The 13,997-nt window shown below is 38.3% G+C and overlaps 1 protein-coding gene across 1 annotated transcript; it reads left to right on the forward strand.

The window, feature by feature from the left end:
* Positions 1-2,289: 2,289 nt before the first annotated feature.
* Positions 2,290-13,889, forward strand: LOC137083401 (uncharacterized). Its single transcript, XM_067449326.1, has 4 exons — positions 2,290-2,337; positions 2,688-2,753; positions 8,738-8,803; positions 9,243-13,889. The coding sequence occupies exons 1-4, from the start codon at positions 2,319-2,321 to the stop codon at positions 10,817-10,819; spliced, it is 1,728 nt and encodes a 575-aa protein (XP_067305427.1). The 5' UTR covers positions 2,290-2,318; the 3' UTR covers positions 10,820-13,889.
* The last annotated feature ends 108 nt before the right edge of the window (positions 13,890-13,997 follow it).

A 13,997-nucleotide genomic window follows, 5' to 3' on the forward strand; every position in this document is an offset into this window, starting at 1 on the left:
GACTTTTGAAAAGGCAAAAAATTTAGAGACAAATATTACGGAAATGGAAAATGAATATTTTCAAACAAGGTCAACAGAATCAAAGCAAAAGCTTTTGCTGCTTAGAGCACAATATAACGAATGATCTGCACCAAGAGCCGTGGCCAGTCTGCTGCGACTTAAACAGTCCTTCTACGGTCAGGGTGAAAAACCTGGGAAGGTTCTTGCGTGGCGTCTTAAGCAGCTACAGAGCGAAAAGGCTATACCCTCACTGCTGAACGATCAGGGAGAAACAATTGTAGATCCTACTTTTGTAGACATTTTATAAGGGTCTTTATAGTTCCAAAGTGATTATGTCACTTCAGAGCTTAAGGTGTTTTTAAACAGTATAAATATACCCAAGATACCAGGAATTTTTAAGACAAATTTAGAGAAAGACATCACAGTAGAGGAAATATCTGTAGCAATTGATAGTATTAAAACAGGAAAAATGCCTGGACCGGACAGTCTTCCAATTGAAATCTATAAAAATTGTTGACCCTATTTTTTGAAATGTTTAAAGATTCCTTCTGAAATGGTACTTTCCCGTTGTCTTTAAGAGGAGCATTAATTACCCTGCTCCCGAAGGCAGGTAAAAAAAACGAATAAATGCAAAAACTGGAGACCTATTAGCCTGCTAAATGCAGATTTGAATATTCTTTGTACGATTTTACCAAAAAGAATCGAAGATATAATAACTACAATAATTGGGAGAGATCAGAACGGGTTTATCCGTGGCAGACAGGGATTCCACAATGTCAGAAGGATATTAAATACTCTCTACCATCAGAAGGAGGCCCCAGATACTGCTTTACTGTCACTTGATGCTGAAAAAGCGTTTGACAGAGTGGAATGGTCTTATCTGTTTGAGATTCTGGCTCGCTTTGGGCTGGGGATGTTTGCATAAAATGTGACAAGGAAAAGGGCACGATCTTCCATTGTCTGTGACTGTTTTCAAATAAAAGAATTTTGGGGAGAAGTGAAACAGTATATTGAGGACATTTTGGAGACAGAATTACTTCTAGAACCAAAATTGATCCTATTGGGTATCTATCCAGCTAACTGTAACATAAGTAAGAAACATAGAATATTTTTAGATATAGGTCTGTTGCTGGCAAAAATAGTTATTGCTACTGCTGGGAAAGAGGTGGATAGACCAGCAACCCTGCCCTTAGAAAAGATCACGTATGCAATCAGAGGAAAGCAACCAATTTTTGATAACATCTTGGAAAAATAACATTTTCTTGCTAATAAGGATCCATAAGTAGCCTGCAGTTCATTTGGAAATGTTTACTGTCTGATTTACATTGACTCCTAATTCATGTGTAGTGCACACTGGTGAGATCCGTGCATGGTTATGTAATTATTCTCTCCCTTATTTCATTTATGTGTGAATGTTTTTTATTTTTTTCTCCACTAATTCATTGTATATTTCTTTTTCCTTTGTTACCCATAATACATATATTACGTAAATAGTTATTCAAATAGTTAAACAAAACATTAAAATTGTTCTAAAATGTTGTTCTATGATATTGACACTGGTAACACGAACATTTGTCATAATATATGATTAAGAGCTCATATTCAAAACAGATTAATTAAAGTTAAGTTATGGCAATCAGCTATAGAAGCTTGTTTCTGCCACTGAATAAAAAAAGGTAATTGCAAAACTTTTTATCTCACAATTCAAAAATGTTTTTTTTTTTTTTTTTTACATAGTTGTGATGTGTTATAAAATTGCCAAAATTGCAAGATATAAACGTGCGGTTGTGTTGCGGTGTTAAATAGTCAGAATTGCAAGTTTATATCTCACAATTCTGACTTTATAACTGGCAATCGCGAGTTATGTAAACAATTATGTAAACTCATGTTAAAAGTGTTTTACAATTAAGTCATGGCAATAAATTGTACACCCTTTAAAGACTTAGAGAGCAATATTTGGCATGATCCTTATTCCCGGCGTAGTAAAATTTAAAATGTCCTGGAAAATGATTGCTGAAAAAGAGTGGGAATCCTGAAAAAGTCTGTATTTTTACCTGTGTAAAAATTTAAAAAATAAAAATAAATAAAAAATAAAAATAAAATATTAATAATAATAATAATAATAATAATAATAATAATAATAAAGATAATAATATTTTTAAAGTTAACATTTTGATATAGAAAATACAGATACAGTATATAATAAGTCTATTGTTAGGGTACTAAGAACGGTAGGTTGGCTGAGCAACGCTTTTACTTTCACTTTTTAGTTTTTTTTCTTGAGAAGTGAAACAGGGCTTTGAGAACCCCGTTTTGAAATGGCGTCTCAAAAGGATTGTAAGTATGATCCAAAATATATGCATATTTTAAATTGGTATTTAAAGCTATGATGTAGCCTACAACCTTTTTTGTGTTATCTTTACCACATAGTAACATTTGGTGTGAATTTTTATGTGAAACTTAAAAAATGTAATGCAAATCTTTTGCAAAAGTGCAGTGGTGTCTTTCCTGCGACATCAAAACAATATACCACATCCTGAGCATTGATGTAGGCTACTTAAATAAGGTTTTTTTTATTGACAATGTAAAATAATTAAGCCACAGGTACATACATGAGTACATACATTCTTGTCATTTCAGCACCAATATCTCCAGTTTTTTAAACTTGCCTTATAATTAATCAACAGCTGCATCTTACAGTATCCCAAGGATCCCAAGACAAGGACTAAACAGCAGAAGTCCTCCTCCAAACAGTAAGTGCAAAGACCATAAAATGAAAAATGAATTTAAAATTAGATAAACTATATGCTTTTGCTAATATCCATCCCATCTTTTTATCGGGATATTCTAAAATGTTTAACATGAAAAGTGGTTAACGTGGCTTAATGTATTAAGAGAGTGGTATGAAAAGACCAAACTCAGTAAACACCATACTAATGACAGAAAACCAGATGAACCCGAATATGACGAGAGAAAGCAAATTTGTGTTCAGGGTGAGTATCTGGGAACAGATTTGGTTTTTGCAAATCACTAAACCTGTCTGTGTTTTATTGTTAATAATTTATTACACATGTTGTCTTTTTATATAACTGTTGGTGCATTAAACCCCATTAAGTGGTTTTCTATGCACTCAAAAAAAACATGTTGCTATATGGCACTATAAGTGGTTTTTGGCTCGTAATCAAAGGGGAACCACTTTTGGTGATATATTGTCAGGTTCTGTATATGGTAATGATGCTATAGCACCTCAGTCATCCCAAAGAACTGGCGAAGAACCGCTGAAGAAGCAACAAGATTTGGTGCTATATAGCTCTTAAAGTAGTTCCCCAATGATTACGAACCAAAGAACCACTTCTAGTACTATATAGCACCATTTTTTGTGTGTGGAGTGTGGGAGAAAAACACTTGTAAATAATGTTGTGTTTCTATACATATATTCTTTATTAGCTTGGTGTTTACTGAGTTTCAACTTATTTAAATGTTATGTACTCGCTTGATTTGATTTGTTGAGCTGTTGGAAATATCAGTCAACCTATATGTTTTTTTTGTTTTTGTTTTCTTGAAATTTTGTGACTTTTTCTCATTTGAGCATGGATGCAAAATTGCAATGCAGATTGTGTTGCATACACACACAATGACTATTACGCCTGTGAAGTTCGCAGGTCAGTTCGACGCGCATATTTGAATGTTCTGAGGCAACTACAGATACAAATTACATTTCTTGGTTAAATTTTGTTATTTAAGCTTTTTACTACCATATAAAGCTAAACAGGAGCCTTTCCCCACTTTTCAATACAGAAAATGATTTTGTCATCCACATAGGCCTATTGTAAAAATTAGCTATCATTACTTATTTCAGAAAAAGACAAATCTGAAGTACAACTAAACCTGTTGTTTTTCTTGAAATGTTGTGTTTTCATTTAGTCATGAACATGCATGCAAAGTTTCAACATGCTGATGTGCATACAGAAATTTTACACAATCTTGCTGTTTGTGGGTCAATTTGACTCATTATCTGCTAATGCGGTCACGCCACGCCCACAGAGCACGCATTCTTTTCTCTACGCACAAGTCTATGCAAGTCTATCCCTGCCTGCATCAACTCCAATAAACTCACCAATAAGAATCAGAATCGTTAACAACTGTCCCACTTTTTAAGCAAAGACTTAAAAATGACTTCCCAACTTAAATTGTTAAAAATCTCGAATACCTCAGAGCACAGACTTAACTTTAGTAACTTTTTAAAGGGAACACTTCACAGATTATTGCAGAAGTAAAAAAGGTGGTAAAAGTAAAGTTTAGTTATAGACGTTTATTTATATATCAAAGATAAATAATCAAACAGTTACTTGGCAAATCTCAAAAATATAACTTATTGTTGGAGTTTCACATTTGCGTTATACATTTAGAATTGCTCTCATGAGAAATGAACTCATGAAATTCTGACTTTATAATTGCAATTGTGAGTTTATGAGTTTATATCACAATTATGTAAACTCCAAAAAAGAGCATGAAATTGTCCAGAATGTCTTGGTATGCTGAAGCATTAAGAGTTCCTTTCACTGCAACTAAGGGGCCAAGCCCAACCCCTGAAAAACAATCAATCAATCAATCAACTTTATTTATATAGCGCTTTTACAATCACGATTGTGTCAAAGCAGCTTCACAGTGTCAAACAGGATAATATTGCGACAAAATTAGATTTGGCTGTACAGTCGTACTGGAGAAAACAGTGATGATATCAGCTTATTTTAATTTATCATAGAGCGACAATGTTGGCAGATCAGTATTATAGTTTATAGAATTAAATAAGACCTAATTCATACATTTTATTTGTATAATAAGTTGAATAACTTAGATCATAATTTTAGTGTCCCCAACTGAGCAAGCCAAGCCAAAGGCAACGGTGGCAAGGAACCAAAACTCCATCAGGGCATGATGGAGAAAAATAAACCTTGGGAGAAACCAGACTCAGTCGGGGTGCCAGTTCTCCTCTGGCCTATTAACACACCGTGTAAGATTATTATTCTGGCAACCTTACAGGTCGGAAATCATATTAGATCGGATTATTCAAAATTTTCAGGGTATCACGGAAGAGACAGATTTATTTAGGATGGGGCGTCGATTACACAAGAGTATGAATACATGAAAGATCGGAATTATTGCGCCGAAGACGGGTTTTGAGCATGTCGTGCCGGTGAGGCAAATTCGGAGGAGACACCATTTGACACGGCTCAGCAGACACTCCAGGATGAGCTGGTCATGTCCAGGCAGGTCCACCATCCGATCCGGACACAGCCTGTATCCGGGATAAACCTCGGGATAAACAGAGAGACTAACATTAGCGTAGATGCCACTCTTTTTATGATGTAACGAGTACATCAGGTGTTATGGGAAGTGTTCCCGGTTCCGGCTGACCTAGTTAATGCAGCCTAACAATCAGTCAATTGATTTGAATAATGAAAGTTAAAAATGTTCTATGTATATGCCATAGTAAAGAGATGCGTTTTTAGTCTAGATTTAAACTGACAGAGTGTGTCTGCTTCCCGAACAATGCTAGGAAGACTATTCCAGAGTTTAGGAGCTAAATAGGAAATGGATCGAACGCCTGCAGTTGATTTAGATATTCTAGGTATTATCAACTGGCCAGAGTTTTGAGACCGCAATAGACGTGACGGAGTATAATGTGTTAAAAGCTCGCTTAAGTACCGGGGAGCTAAACTATTTAGTGCTTTGTAAGTAATAAGCAAGATTTTAAAATGTATGCGATGTTTAATAGGGAGCCAGTGCAGTGTTGACAGAACTGGAATAAAATGATCATACTTCCTGGTTCTAGTAAGAACTCGAGCTGCTGCATTTTGGACCAGTTGGAGATTGTTTATTAAGCGAGCAGGGCAACCACCCAGTAGAGCATTACAATAATCTAACCTTGAGCTCATGAACGCATGTACTAACTGTTCAGCATTTTGCATTGAAAGCATGTGCCGTAATTTAGATATATTTTTAAGATGGTAGAATGCGGTTTTACAGATGCTAGAAACGTGGCTTTCAAATGAAAGATTGGTATCAAAGAGCACACCCAGGTTCCTCACTGACGACGAGGGCTTGACAGAGCAGTCATCAAGTGTTAGACAGTATTCTCGGTTACTACTTGTGGAGCTTTTCTGTCCAATAATTAAAAATTCAGTTTTATCTGAATTAAGTTGCAGAAAATTACTATTCATCCAATTTTTTATATCAGCTATGCATTCCGTTAATCTTGTGAATTCGTAGGTTTCGTCAGGGCGTGAGGAAATATAGAGCTGAGTATCGTCAGCATAACAATGAAAACTAACGCCATGCTTCCTAATGATATCTCCCAATGGTAGCATATACAGGGTGAAAAGCAACGGTCCTAACACTGAGCCTTGCGGTATTCCCCAAACTGAACTTGTGATCGGTGTGACATCTCTTCATTTACTGCTACAAACTGATAACGGTCAGATAAGTACGATTTAAACCATGCCAAAGCAGTTCCACTAACGCCAACATAATTTTCGATTCTATTCAGAAGAATATTGTGATCGATAGTATCAAATGCAACAACGCAAAATGCAAAATGCAAAAACAACACCACACCATAATCCCCCATCCACCAAACATTACACTTGGCACAATGCACTCAGGCAAGTACCTTTCTCCTGGCAAATGCCAAACCCAGACTCATCCATCGGATTGCCAGACAGAGAAGTGTGATTGGTCACTCCAGAGAACATGTCTCCACTGCTCTAGAGTTCAGGGGCGGCGTGCTTTACACCACTGCATCCAACAGTTTGCATTGCCATTGGTGATGTGAGGCTTGGATGAGCTGCTCAGCCATTTAAACTCATTCCATGAAGCTCTCTACACACTGTTCTTGAGCTCATCTGAAGGCCACACAAAGTTTGGAGGTCTGTAGCTATTGACTATTGTTGGCGACTTTTGCGCACTGCATGCGTTGACCCTGCTTTGTCCTTTTAAGTGGCCTATCACTTTGTGGCTGAGCTGCTGCTGTTCCCAATTGCTTGTTTTTTTATAATACCGCTATCAGTCGAGCATGGAATATGTAGTATTGAGGAAATGTCACGAATGGACTTATTCTATGGTCTAAAAGGTTTGTACCTAGTCTCGTAATGAGTCATGTCTTTTGGGCGTAATGTGCAATAAAGGAGTCTCATCTCCCATTCCCTTTAAAAGCCAGTTGCAAAGATTCGCTTTTTACATGGCAGAATTTGAGAGAAAAAACTGATCGCTCTAGCGAGGAAACGGATCATCTACAGGCCTAGCCGGTTTCCACCAAAGCTCCCTAAACATATAATATGTAGGCTTTTTTATATTTATGTACACAATAATAATCTTTACATTTGAATCCTTTAATTTTTCATATTTAAAAATGTTTGTGTGCTGTGTAATAAGCAGTGTATGCATGTTGTGCACCCGCTTAAAGGCGCATATGTTCATCTCCTGCATAGACACATTTTTTGCTCATCTGTCTAGGATGAATGTAAAAGCAGGTGTAACACAGGATTTGCTCAAAATTCAGGCCACGTTTACACATAGCCGGGTATTTAGAGAAACAAATATTTCCTCCCCTCCGTTTTCAAAAATAACATCGTGCACACAACATCGTTTTCAAAAAAGTTGTCGTTTACATCAACCCGCATAAATACGCCATCAGGCGCCATCATTACTATGCCAAACATGGGTGGCTGTCGCGGTTCATGAATTCACTGGTTCATTCTGTCTGTGTGTGTGTGTGTGTGTGTCTGTGTGTGTGGAGTGTGAGTGTGAGGCGTGGTTTCTGATTACCAGTTCATCAGATCATCACCACCACCTGCTGCACTTGATTACCCGGTCTACATATTGGCTTGCTAACCACCCTGTGTTTGTCAAATCGTTTGGTGTTGTTCCGTGGTCCTGTCCTGTTCTCCTCCCGTTTCATCCGGTGTTTGCTGTTTGTGTGGAGCCTGTTCGTGTCTGTGGATGTTCTCACCGTGGTGGATCAGCTCCCGGATCTGGTTGCCCATTGAGTCCCTGCCTCACCCGGATCAAAGCCTGCCTACATCGTCTGACCTATCTTGTATTCACTACAGTGTTAAGAGAAGGAGCCTGCCAACACATCTGACCTCCCTTGTATCTACTAACTGTGTTCTGAGAAATAAATATCTATTTGATTTCACTCACGTTTGAATCTGCTTCTGTTTTATGACAGTGGCAGCGTAGGGATAAAGGATAAAGCCATGCAAGCCAATCAGAATCCTCAAAATCGACAACAACGAATTGCACGAGCGACTGTTCCTTTCAAAACAACAGACATGTGAGGTTCGTTTGTGTGGTTAGACAGAGAAGTGGAGTTAAAAGTGTGTGCACAAAAGTATAAATGAGTAGCACCTTAACAGCATCCATGCTCAAACAAACATTAAACATAGGGCGCTCGCATGACGTAAGCATTTTCTGGCACATAATGTGATGTTGTGATGTTGTGTCCTTTTCACACGGCAACACGTAACCGGCGTTTTCAGAAATCTCCACTTTGGTTTTTAGAAATAATCGTTTTCTGGGGGGAAAAAACTGCGTTTTCATGTAAATGACAGGCCAAAACGCAGGGAAATATCTGCGTTTTCCCATCGTGTAAAAGGGGCCTCACTCTTCATATGTGTTCAATGTGATTTTTAATACTATAAACATACTTTTAATGACTCTGCATTTTCTCCTCCAGGCTATAACACGAAACAACAGTTTTTGTCACGCCTGAAACCTTCAGATCAGAGCACCGATGTAAAGAGTAAGTAAGCTACTTATCATGAGACCAGGGGTCGGTTGCATGAACCACTTAGACTAGTCTTAAAAGTAAGTCATCTCATTTTTTTCTTTAAGACTGGTCCTAACTTTTTAAAATCTGTTACATAAAATGGTAGATTGGTTCAATTTGACTACATTTTTACTAATTGCTAGTTGGACAAATTAGTGCTTAAGACACTACAGTTTTAACATAGTGGCTAAGCTTTATGCAACTAGCCCCTGTTCTTTGCTCAAACATTCGCCCAACATTCATTTAACACTCTTGACATACAGCATTTGTTGCTTGGGGTGGAAACTGTTGGAAAAATACACTCTTACCATAATAATTAAGCTTTTGTGTATTTCCGTTAAAGCTGTGCTATGGTTCATTTTTATGCATATTTTTGAGGTCATTGGTCACTTTTCTTCTCTCCCCACCCCAGCTGAGAATGAGAGTGAGAGATCAAGCACAAACTGCCTGAGAATTGCGCTTGTTGGCATAACTGGATATGGAAAAAGTGCTACAGGAAACACAATACTCAACAAAGAAGCATTTAGTTCATATTGCAATCCATTTGGTTCGGTGACATTCTTGTGTCAGAAAGAAGAGGGGTTTGTTAATGGAACTCCAGTAGCTGTTGTTGATACTCCAGGCGTATCTGGCACAACGCAGTCAAATGTTGAAGTGAAGGAAGATATTCTGAATTGCATCTCTCTCCTCTCTCCCGGACCTCATGTGTTCCTGCTGGTGCTTAGAATAATCGAAACATACCCAATATTAACATTAACAAAGGATGACATGCGAGCTCTGAATCAAATCAAAGAGACTTTGGGGGGAAATGCTGGGATGTTTAGCATCATAGTATTCACCCATGGTGATCGGCTGCGTGGTCAGACAATTGAGAGATACCTGGAAAGTTCTGGTCCACAATTACAGAAGCTGATCAGAGATTTTAGGGGAAGATACCATGTCATTGACAATACAAGAGAAGACAAATCTAATCAAGTTGTTGTCTTGCTGGAGAAAATCAACAGAATGGTGGAGGAAAATGGAGGAGGATGTTACACCAATGAGATGTTCAAAGAACCAGATGCTGCCAAAATATTTCGAAAAAAGGAGGAGATGAAGAGAAATAACCAACTTGTACTGCGTTGTCTTAGACAAACAGAAGGAGGAGTTAGCAGAGATGGAGAGAGGAATTACAGAACAGAGAGAGAGAGGAAAGTAAGAGAGGAACAACTCGAAATCAAGAACGAGTTCTTACTTAATGAACTTAAGAAAAGAGATGAGCAAGAAGAGGAGGAGAAGAAAAAAAGACAAAAAGCTGAAGAGCAAAGAATAATTGAAGTGGAGAATATAAAGGCGCGATGGGAAATGGAATGGCAAAAATTAGTAGAGAAACAAATGAAATTTGAGGAAGTAAGAGAAACGAGAGACCGGGAATTTAGAGAGAGAAGAGAAATGGAGGAACTTCACAAAGAGCGACTGAAGAGAGAACTCGAGGAAGAATACCAGAAAAGACTTGCAGAGGAGAGGAGAGAATGGGAGCTGAAACAAAAGAAAATGATAGAGGAATTTGAGCAAGACAAAAGAGAAAGAGAAGAAAAGGCGAAGGAGAGGATTGAGAAGGAGTGTAATGAAAGAGAGAGAATAGAGAAAGAGTATGAGAACAGCAAAATAGAGATGAGAAAACAAAAACAGGAATGGGACAAATCGTGGAAAGAGGAGTGGGATAAAAGAGGGGAAGAGGAGAGGAAGAGAAGGGAAGAAGAAAGAGAGAAACTGAATAAGCTCGAAGAAGAGTTCGAACGAGAGCGCGAAGAGGAGAAGGAGAAGAGAAAGAGAGAAGATAAAACCAGACGAGAACAGGAGGAGCGAGAACGAAAAGAGATGGAGGACGAGTATAAAAACAGGATGAAAGAAATGAAGAAGAAATATGAAGATGAGGCCCGAAAACAAGCAGAGGAATTGAATGAATTCAGAGAGAAATACGCCAAAGACAAAAAGCCACCCATGTAGAAAAATTGTGCAACAAAATATAAATAATAACAAAAAATAACAAATTGCCAATCTCATTTGAACAAGTTTATTAAAAATAATTTTCAGGATTTTTCCTGCATGGATGCACTCCAAAAAAATGCTGGGTTAAAACATTTACATTTAGATTTAAAGGGGGGGTGAAACCCTCAGTTTCAGTCAATCTCATGTCAATCTTGAGTACCTGTAGAGTAGCATTATATCCTTCTTATCTCCGAAAAGTCTTTGGTTTTATTATATTTATAAAAGAAATATGGGCTGTACCGAGTCTTTCCGGAAAAAAACAGCGCCTGGAGGCGTATCGAGTGGGCGGAGCTAAAGAATGACGATCGCGAACAAAGCGTTGACGTTCTCAAGCGTGGAGAAACCCATCTATCTCAGCTAATAGATATATGATCCAGAATCAGATTCGGAGGCTGAAATAAATTGAACAGGAGAAACAGCAGCAGCAGGACGTCCGTCTCTGTGGTATGGACTGTATTTAGTGGCCTCTCCACATTTGTGTGTGTTTACTCGCAGTTTATGAGGACATGATTCGGTTTATGGACTATTGTATGTGACTAAACCTTAGCAGTAGGAAGCAAAACGGTTTTGCACGTCAGACTAGTGTAACGTTATACAGAGAACAACAATGGAGTAACCGTTAGCGCATTTGAATGACGAAGCACGCGATCGTGTCGTTTACTGATGTTTACTCACGCGACGAGCCGACAGCACAGACATTTGAAGCAGTTTTACTCACCGGCTGCTTCCAAAGCAGGACCGAACCTTTATCGCTGGGACCGCTCCGTCAAAAACACACTTCTTTGGTATGATTTGGTGAAGTCCTGTGACAGCAGTGACCGTGGAGATCCACTTTGCGACGCGACTGAAGCGATGCTGTGAAGCTTCCCGTCATTTCTGCGTTCAAATCGGTTCAAATGCAGCGCTGCCTTCCCAGAATGCTGTGCTGAAGCGTTGAAGTCGCTCGACGTCACCCATAGGAATAAAGTGGAGCGCGGCGCGTCATAAGTGTTCACGGAGGACAGGATCTGCATCTGAGTGTTTATGGGCGTGCATTTCCTCTCTCGCTCTAGTCACACGCGCGCGCACCCTACCGGGAGAAGAGCCCGTACGGCCCATACAAGGACCTTCCGCTCTATTAACGTCAAGTAGACCCATACTCGAAAAAAACTCTCCGAAACTTGTGAGAAACCGGAAGGAGTATTTTTAACACAGAAATACTCCATCAAACGTCCAACATTAGTTTTTGAAACTTTGTCTATGTTTAGGATGGGAATCCAAGTCTTTAACAGTGTAAAAAGCTCAGTATGCATGAAACAGCATTTCACCCCCCCTTTAATCATTTAGCAGATGCTTTTATCCAAAGCGTCTTACAAAAAGGGGAGAGCAATAGAAGCAAAACGACAAGGAGAACAGCCTCAAGAGCTGTAAGAATTCTCAGTTAATCGAGCACAGTACACACATTTTTTAAAACAACCTAAGTTGAGTTGAAAATGGACAAACCCAGAAATTGGGTTGTTTGAACCCAGTAAATGGACCTAATCAAACAACCCAATTTCTGGGTTTGTCCATTTTCAACCCAACTTAGGTTGTTTTTAACCCCGCATTTTTTAGTGTGCGTGGTCAGACAGGCGAATACTTTAGATCAAGGGTGCCCAATCATGCTCCTGGAGGTCAGCCTTCCTCTCCAGTGCAGCTCCAGTCCTGATCAAACCTGAACCTGGTAGTGAAGCTCTTTAGGAGCACTTGATAATCACAGACGTATGATCAGGGTTCGGCCTGAACTCCGTAGCGACCTCCAGGAGCGGGATTGGGCACCTCTGCTTTAAAGGGTAACACACACAATTTCTGCCAGTCTCATGTTAATCTTGAGTACCTGTAGAGTAGTATTGCATCCTTCATATCTCCAGAGTCTTTAGTTTTATTATATTTATAAAAGACAGATATGCTATACTGATTCTTTCTGAAAACAGCCGAGCTTGTGGAATACAGGATGATTTTTTTTGAGAAAGTAAAAATGCAGAATGTCTCCTGTGATGGGTAGGTTTAGGGGCAGGGGCAGTGTAGGGGGATAGAAAATACGGTTTGTACAGTATAAAAACTATTACGCCTATGGAATGTCCCCATATGTCATAAAAACAAACATGCGGGCGTGCGTGCGTGCGTGTACTTTATCTGAGGAAAGTAAGTGCCCATTCAAGGAATTCCGCCTTTTTTAAACTTCATACAGTGCCATACTTGTCCAAAACTTGTTTGAATCCCGAAGAAGTGGATTTGCCACAGAAATACTCCAACTATTTATTTATTTTTTGTTGAAATTATGGCCATGTTAAGCACGAGAATCAACTCTTTAACAGTAAATAAGTCAGAATGCGTGAAATAGCATTAGCATTAGCAATAGCAACCCCAATACACCGCAGTTGGCCTATCTTGTCAAAGCAATTGACAGAACATTTTGCTCAACTTATTAATGACTACTTCTGATAATGTGCCAGCACAAATCAAGATGATTGTGGACGTGACGGTTGCAAATCTTACATTGGTTGGGTAGGACAGCATATGAAACTGCCATGACTATTAAAACAAACGTATGTTTTGCAGTGACCAGTACACTTTCCTTCCATTCAGCAGCCTCTCATAACTGTAAAACAAATTGTGCTCGTGTTCGTGATGCCTTAACATTTCAAGTTGTCAGCTCAAATATCTAAGTTGTCACTTATCTCGAATTTCAAGTTGACTAAACGTAAAATTTGAAGGCAGCACAAACACTTTAATAAAAAAAAAAAAAAATTGCATTTCATATTTTACTTTTATTACATTTTAAGCAATGAGTTATTGTTTAGTCTTTTTCTTTGCTTAGTTTTAGACAAGGTTTACTTTTCTTCTAACATCCTTTAGCCATTAAATGGTGTAGTAATCTATGCTAATAGTCTTTTAAGGACAAGTTTATAAAATGTACTGTCTTTTTTATATAGTCACTCTAATGATTATCTGTATATATGCATTTACTGTCAATTCAGATACAGCTTGTATTCCTTTTAAATAAACATTCACCTGCTTTAAATTTTGTGTGTGTGTGTGTGTGTGTTGGGGGGGATTGATAAGACTTATGATCTTATAAATCACACTAAATGAAGTTTTTTGAAAATGTAAAAAT

This window comes from Pseudorasbora parva, chromosome 7 (assembly GCF_024679245.1).
Source record: "Pseudorasbora parva isolate DD20220531a chromosome 7, ASM2467924v1, whole genome shotgun sequence".
In the NCBI taxonomy this organism is placed as follows: Eukaryota; Metazoa; Chordata; class Actinopteri; order Cypriniformes; family Gobionidae; genus Pseudorasbora; species Pseudorasbora parva.

Coding starts and splice junctions, on each gene's coding strand:
- LOC137083401 (XM_067449326.1), top strand. Junction 2,754..8,737: donor CAGAAGTCCTCCTCCAAACA/GTAAGTGCAAAG, acceptor TTTCTCCTCCAG/GCTATAACACGAAACAACAG. Junction 8,804..9,242: donor TCAGAGCACCGATGTAAAGA/GTAAGTAAGCTA, acceptor TCCCCACCCCAG/CTGAGAATGAGAGTGAGAGA.